Below are 7,866 nucleotides of genomic sequence, written 5' to 3' on the forward strand. Positions count from 1 at the left end.
CCTCYGCTTCAACCCCGAGTGGACTTTAGTGGGATAAACATGACAATCCCAGCCCTGGCCAGTGCCCGTAGCCCTCCCCATCGGCCCCCCGGGTACTCCGCTGGGGTAGCCGGGGTCGGGACGCGGCGGCTCCAGGCCCGGGCTTGGCTCAGCCAAACCCTTCCCGCCCCTCCGGGCTGGGGTGTCGCGCTCGCGTCCGCTGCCAGCTCTCCCGCCACCCGGCCTGCTTCCAAGCAGCCCGACCAAGGCAGAGCAGGGGGCGAGCACAAGGCTAAMAGCATCCGGCAAGAGGGCTGGGGAGCACTCCGAGGGTATGGCGGGGCGGCTGCAGTCACCACTTCCATAAGGGAAAGTCCTTTGCTGGGATCAGAGGAGCATCTAAAACCCAGGTCGCTTGACTGCAGCAGTAGCTGCATCAGGTCCCCAACGCCGGCACAAGCTGCCCCAACCCAAACACCGCTGCACACGCCCCCCCACTTCCCAGCCCTCCAGGACTGTCTCTTTTCCGATCTCCCTCTGCAGAGCAGAGGGAAGTAAACATCAGGGACCGGAGCAGCATGGAGCTGCTCCACAGCCCCCTCGGTGGTGCCATACCCCAACCCTCGGGACTCTCCGCAGTCTGCAAGACAGCAGCCAGTACAGCAGGCAGCGGCCTTTCGGATAAGCTTTAATRGCAGCTAGAGCCGGGGGGAGCCGGTCCCGCGGCCCCCGGGATGCAGCAGGGCCCGGCCGGGCTCTGGCCGAGTGCGGAGCTCCCTCTGCCGGGAGCGGCCCCGCGGCCGCCCGGGAGCCCCGGCCCCACRTCCTCCGGGAAACGCACACGGAGCGGAGGAAACCCCCCTGCCCGAACTCAGAAATCCTGTGCGCGTCACCACCCAGGTGAACGGGGACAGCGGACAGTGCACGATGGATGCAGGCCACCGCAAGCACCGCTCGTGTCCTCCGCTCTCGGAGGCACCTGATGACGGGTCTCGCTGCGCTGCGAACGCTCTCCTCGTCCTCTGCAGGTTTCACGAGCGAAGAGCCGCGGCGAGGAAGCCACAGCAGGCCAGCAGCATCCTCAGCTCTGGTCCTGCAGCTCCGGTTATCAAACCCTACAACTTTCAGGTGTCGCAGGCTGTTCAACACGTGCCAGCCAGAGCACGGGGCCGGATCCGCAGCCCGTGGCACAGCCAAGGGAGAAGACAGCCAGAAAGGGGATGAGATTCATCTGCTTTCTCTCTGCCAGAAGCCAGTGAAGAGCCTCTCCAACGTGGTGGCTCCAGGTGGCTGTGCACGCGGCTTGTCTCCCTGCCCACCGCACCGGCTCCGGGCAGCCCGCAGAGCCAGGCCTTTCCCCCTGGCAGGATGCTCCTACGGAGCGACGGCCTCAAACAGTGGCAGCCCGGAGCAGCATGGAAGCCCAGCCAGGACAGCGGTGTCCCCACAACCTGCATGGGACACCGCTCCCCATCTCCTCCCTCCGCCCTCACAGGGCCAGGTGGCAGATGCGCATGGGCTCCACGTTGTCCTTCCCGTCGCTGAAGCAGGTGCTGAAGAAGGGGCAGTATCTCTCTGCAGAGACCTGCCGGAAGGTGAAGAGGTGAGACATGTCCCCAGCGTCGAAGAAGGCCACGGTGCCCTCGTGGCAGTCCAGGAAGACCCCCACTTTCCGGGGGGGCCGCCGCGGGGCCAGGCGCACCCAGGGGGTGGCGGTGGCCCAGTACTCCGTCTTGTTCCTCAGGCGAAGCGTCCAGTAGCCGTTCTCTGGGCACAGCTTGACCTTCGCTGCCCGGTCCACAGCCTCCGCGGCCACCCCCAGGTCCCACTTGGTTTTGCTGCCCACCCACACCTCCCAGTAGTGCTGGCCGCTGTCGAACGCCCGCGAGCCCAGGACGTTCACACACTGCTGGAAGCGCCAGGGACTGCGGGGGACCGGCCGGGCTCTTTCTTTCTCCGTCACCGCAGTCAAGTCTCTGGAGAAGACCAGGTTGGGGTGGGCAGATTCGGGGTCGAAGGTGAGCGCGGCGGGAGCTGCGGAGAAGTCAAGCAGGGTGTTTTCTGGGTTGCATATTCCCTCTGCCAAGTGCTCTTGGCCCCGGCACCCTCCGCCTCCCTGGCGCATCCATCTCTCGCACTGAGACACTTACCGGGGCAGATGGATCGCAGCATCCGTCTCCAGAAGATGTACTGCAAGGGGCCGCCGTGGCTGTCCCGGTAGTGCTCCAGGTTGAAGGCAGGCTGGGTCTCGATGTGCACCGAGGGCCTGGGGCAGAGAGAGCGGAGTGGGTCCTTCTGCCGTGCCGTTAGCAAGGCACGCGAGAAGACAGCGCTCGGGGACCACAGCACACCGCCGAGCAGAAGGGATTTAGTACAACAGGACACACGCCTCTGCGGTGGTTGGTTGCTCTCCCAGACACGGTGTTACACCCAGCAAAACACGCAGCCCCGGGGCAGAGCTACTCTGGGAGGACGGGGTGTCACTGGTTGGACRCGGCAGGCAGCACTGCTTGGGGAGCAGTGACTCACGGCCGATTAGCACCCAGTACACGTTCCACCCAAACGGGACTCTCACGCCAGCGAACAGGCCAAGCCTGCCTTATCCGCAGGGCACAGGGCTGCGGCGCCCAGCCGTGTCCTGCTGCAGTGTCCTGGCAGAGACGAAACGGGGCCACGCTCCCCTCCAGCGACCTCGGCAGCACCAGCCCTCGGCTCCTCTCAGTTCCAGCCTCAGAGGAACCTGCACCTTGGGGTTGATTTTGCAGCCCCTTGAGCCACAAGGAGCTGAGAGGGGGCAGGGAGACGTCAAAGCACCCAAGCAAAGYCTGTTGCTTTAGCCTTGCTCCCATTTGCAGCGGGCTTGGCTCTCGCGCTCGCCCCAACGTGCATGTCTCCTCCACCCTCCAGCAGACTCAACAAGCACGCTCCGCGGGGAGAGCATCCRGCACGTGCTGGGGACCCGCTCCCACCTGGCACCACACCAGCAGTTTGCCAAGCAATTTGTGATGCTTTTAAAGCTTGAGATAAGATCCCTCCCCCACATGGTCCCACTCAGGGACAGAGATAAGCTCCTGAAAAGGGAATTGGCTTCCTACATGCCAGACACGTACCTGATATCCAGGCTCTCCACCTGCAATGAGGAGCAGACAGAATTAGCAGTCACTCTCTGCAATTCATGCAGCTGCACAAAAACTCCCTGTCCTGTTTCCTGCTGCCACTTAGCAGAGAAAGGAAACCAGCCTGCCAGGACCCCCTGCCCCGGGGGAACCTGCYTGGGTACTGATGCCAGGGCGACTTCAAAGGGGTGGCAGGGGAGGAGAAAGGCTCCTGACACCCACCACGTCTGAGGAATCACTGCCTCTCTTGGGGCTAAGCCTGCAGACTCTAAAGCATCAGGAACGTAAACCGGAGGGGTGGAGGTGAGAGCGACTTCCAGGTGCAGCACACGGCTGACAGCCAAACTCGCGGGTTGGCTGGCTCTCGCAGCCGAGCCCCTCTCCCCACAGGGTCCTCACTCGCCGGCTGTGGATCCCCCCGRCGCCCCAGGGCTTTTGCTAGGAAGTGAAGAGGGGATGCTGCCAGCAGTGGGCATGCTGACATCTCCCTGAGGTACAGCTGGGGCTGGGGAAGCAGGCAGAGATGCACCTGGGTCATGACTTGATCCATACAGCAAAGACAGGAGAGGCGGCACCCAGCTCCTCATCCTCTGCCACACCTCCGTCACAAATCTACCTGGGGCAGCCGGCGCAGCAGCCTGGCYGATGGCCTGCCCTTCGTTTAACTGCTCTCCCCAGCCCAAATTCAGACCCCAAAACACCCCCTGCCTCCTGCCAAGGTCTGCCTCCTGCACAGGTCGGCCGAGCAGGCTCACCTCCAGCAATGACACCTCTTCCATCTTGCTCAGGGTTTGCTCCATGTGCTCTATGTCCCTCTGCAGCTCTGAGATTCCTTCCTCCAGCCGTCGGACGTCCCCRTGCAGCCTGGCCAGCGACTGCTCTTCCTCTTCGCCCAGCGCTGCCAACACAGCCCTCTCCTCTTCCTCCAGGATCTGATGAAGTCGGATGAATTCTGCTCGGATCTTGCAGCGCAGCTCCCCAGACACCTTCTGAGCAGAGGCAAAAGGCAGATGATGAGTCTGGCAGCTAAAACRCACTTAGATGTGCGAGATGGCTGGTCCAGTTACTCTGCTCACAGAGTCTGGGAAATCGGAGATTTTTCAGACACTCCCTCAGCTTTYTGGGTGGAGAACAGGACACAAGAACAACTTTCAAAGCTGCAGAGCCATGGGGAAAACCAAGCTCTACYGATGGACCAGTCACCTTAACCAAAGCTCCCTGCAGACAGCTGTGTTGAGCTCACATCCCTCTCCCACGCCACCAGGAGTTTGCTTGTCCGCAGCACTGGTGCCCCTCGGTTTGGGGAGGTGCAGATTTGGCAGTTGGGGTTAGTTAGGATTTATTTCACATCGTGCCAGACCCCAGGCAGAGCTGCCTGATATCGGTAACTTGCTGCTTTTTTTCCTCTTGACACCTCAGTCTTGCAGGGCCCCAGGTCACCCCGGAGGGATGGGGGAGATGTGCCAACTAATTGCTGCAGTTAAGGCTGATAAAAAAAAAAAACATTCAGCTCTCTGCAGAGCTCATTTTTTTCTTTCAGTTGTTTAACTGGCCAGGYGACCTTGTGGTGCTCTCACTGCCTTCCTGCCCGTTTACAAGAGACAGTCATCGATTTTTTTTCTTCTTTTTTTGCATCTTTAAGCTCTTAATCTCCAAATGCAGTCTCAGCCCCCACTGTTTTCTTGCTGAAACACAAGTCCCCGTCTACCAGCAGGAAACCCATCTCGCCCAGATCATGTCTCAAGCCTTACCAGCCAGCCAGGGTACCCCAGCCTCCCTCGCCTGCTCTCTGTTTTAGCAAATGCTCGTGCAGCCACAGCAGAACTGCAAAGGATGTACGTGGCCTCCACATTCAAATCAGCAATTTGTTTCTTTACTCTTGAGACACCTGTTGGTTAGCTCTTCCACTGCAACGGGACTTTGGCTGCGCATGCATATTTGCTAATAATTTTTCATTAACCTCAAAGATCTATCTCCAATCTGGAGGCAGGATAGAGGAGCGAAACATGCACCGCAGGCAGGGGAGATGAGAGACATCAGTCAGAAGACTGTCTCCATCAGTTTTATCTCACCTCCAAACTATTTGGGTTTTCCTTAACGCTCCCCTTTTTGGTTCTTAATACTTTAATACTTTTTTAATCACTCAAAAAGCCAGACTGTGGCTGTTCTTGCTTCAGAGACCTATGACAAGACGCAGCCTGGTACTACTCAAGCCCAGAGAAACACTTGGGCTTGTCGCATCCTCTTGGAGCATCACCGTGAACCCAAGCACGGTCCTGGCGACACGGCCACCGCTCCGCAACGTCCCTGCTGCCATTAGCAGCCGCAGCAGCTTTGCCGCCAGCCCTATCCTTCGGGCACACAAGAGGTTTTTAACAGCTTTTAAGAGTTACCCCCCTCGCTGATGTGGCAGCCCTACAGGGTGAGGACGGGCTGCTMAGCCCAGCCGGCAGCTCTCATCCCTTGTCCCCTCTTGGCTCTGCCRCACCAACGCGCCCTGTAAACGCTGCGTTAACCAGTGCTTAACGCCTCCTCTCAACACCTTCGCTGAATACTCAGCAGCGATCGGTTTTGGCATACATGTGGGGGAATCCATTCAGATCCCTACACAATTATTCACTTAGCTTTTACAGGAAGCTGAGCTAAATCTCAGCTGAAGTTGCAACACACGGATAAACACAGACCCTCTGCCAACCTTAACTCAGAGACCTATGACCGAGCAAGGGTGCATCTGGCTGCAAACTTTACTCCACGACTTAGAGTCGGGCTGGCTCAAGCCCAGGGCAATAGATGCAGAGAGATCAGGAAGGTAACAAGATTCAGGGACCCTTAATGGGCGCTAATAAATAACATACAATAAATAACACTCCTTGGCTACTCTTGCACTGTGTTTACGAGTACCATGATTAGAGATATTCATCTTTCCTCCTGAAAAGGCATCTCAGCAACTGATCAAAAGCTTCTGTGCAACCTCTAGAGCCGTCCTGCAGGCTTCCCTCAGGCAAATGCCCAGAAGGCTGCATGAGAACAACCTGGCACCGGAGTTACCGTCAGGCCGCAGATGTCCTCCTGCACCGYGTGCTTCCTCCGCAAGAAGTCCTCCATCTCCCTCCGACGAGCTTGCAAGGCATCTTCCAGGTTCTTCTGCAAGAATGAAGAGGAGAAGGTGAGGAGACCACTGCACTACGCTGCTGCGACTCAGGGAACAACCCCAGGGCCTGAGGCTGAYGTTAGAGGGGGGAAGCAACACCATTTCCCACAAAGGCAGCAAGGAGAAGAAAAGCATTCAATGCATAGGCTTGAGAAATATATGTTTTTCCTACACTGTAATGTTAAACATTAATTTTTAAGCCAGGGAGCTCCAGAAGGGGGCTGGGATACCTGTTTGCAGAAGGTTTAAAAGCTGTATGCTTCGGGCTGGCTTGCGCAGGGCCCGGCCTCTCGCGTGCGGCGCACCCGGCACAAGCAGCCCTAACGCCCGGCCGCGCGGGCCCTACACGCCAGCCAGCCACCGGGCCGCGGCGCAAGTCAGACCAGCCGCCGGGGAGCCAAACGCAAGCAAAGAAAGCGTCCGAGAGGCAAACAGCCTGGAAAGAAAGAGGAAGAAGGAATGAATGAGCCAGCGAGAGGCGCAGGTGTTGGCACAGGTGAGGGACACCCGGGGTTTCCCAGCGGGGAGGACCGGCTGCCAGGAGGAAGAGGAGGAGGAGGAGGGGGCCTGACACGCACCGCCTGCCCCGCGCAGGGCTCGGCTCACGCAGCCCCGGCCCCTTCCCCGCGACGGCGGGCGCCGCTCACCCGCGTGTCCCGCCGGCGCTCCTCGCTGCTGCAGCGCCGCACCGTCTCCACCAGCCCCGCCAGCAGGTAGTGGGGGCGGAAGCGGCGGCTGGGGAACTCGCGGCGGCACTGGGGGCAGGCGGCGGTGCGGGGGCACCTGGCCCAGTAGCCCTGGATGCAGCCCTTGCAGAAGTGGTGCATGCACTCCAGCATGACGGGCTCGCTGAAGAGCTCGCAGCAGATGGCACACGTCAGCTCCTCCCGCAGGCTCTGCTCCCGGCTCCGGCCCGCCATCCCTGGCGGCACAAAGCCCCCGGCCTCAGCGTCCTGCCACCGCCGACCCCAAATCCCCCCCCTGCATGAGGGCGGGAGGTGCAGGACCCTCCACCGCACCGGGCGCATCCAGCCCCAGGAGACCCGGGAGCTGGTGAGGCTCCGGGAGAAGCCCCGGCAAAGGGTCAGCTCCTYTGCACGCTAACACTCAGTTCCCTTTATTTCAGTGATAACAGTCACAGCAGCTAACAGGAATTAGCCGTGTGCCCACAACGGGGCCCAAAGGAAGGGGTCACCTCCCTCACCGAGGGCACTTCGCAAGCTGGGGAGCTTTGGGGTAAAGCCCCAGAGCCTGGTGCCTGGGCTGTGCCATACGCTGCACCCCCCCATGCTGCCTGCACCCCATGCACCTCTGCAGTGCCCTGCACCCCCGCAGTGCCCTGCACCCCATGCGCCCCCAGCCAGCTCTGCAAACCTGCACCCCCCTGCACCGCCTGTACCCCACACACCCCTGCAGCGCCCTGTAAAGCTGCACCCTTGAAGTGCCTTGCACCCCCCCACACTGCCTGAACCCCTGCAATGCCTTGCACCCCCCACTGCCTGCACCCCATGCATTGCCCTGCACCCCCTGCACGGCCGCACTCCTGCAGTGCCCTGCACCCCTGCGCTGCCCTCTACCCCCTGCACGGCCTTCGGCCCCGCGCACCCTCCGGCCGGCCCC

At 60.5% G+C, this 7,866-nt stretch overlaps 1 protein-coding gene across 1 annotated transcript; it reads right to left on the reverse strand.

The window, feature by feature from the left end:
* Positions 1 to 637: 637 nt before the first annotated feature.
* On the reverse strand, positions 638 to 7,566 carry LOC112964818 (zinc-binding protein A33-like). The gene is made up of 6 exons (XM_026063373.1): positions 6,894 to 7,566; positions 6,144 to 6,239; positions 3,851 to 4,084; positions 3,090 to 3,109; positions 2,130 to 2,245; positions 638 to 2,013 (listed from the first exon to the last, which is right to left on the reverse strand). The coding sequence occupies exons 1-6, from the start codon at positions 7,272 to 7,274 to the stop codon at positions 1,469 to 1,471; spliced, it is 1,392 nt and encodes a 463-aa protein (XP_025919158.1). The 5' UTR covers positions 7,275 to 7,566; the 3' UTR covers positions 638 to 1,468.
* Between the last annotated feature and the right edge of the window lie 300 nt (positions 7,567 to 7,866).

The sequence above is a fragment of the Apteryx rowi genome, unplaced genomic scaffold, assembly GCF_003343035.1.
Source record: "Apteryx rowi isolate R43461 unplaced genomic scaffold, aptRow1 scaffold_2, whole genome shotgun sequence".
Lineage (NCBI taxonomy): Eukaryota > Metazoa > Chordata > Aves > Apterygiformes > Apterygidae > Apteryx > Apteryx rowi.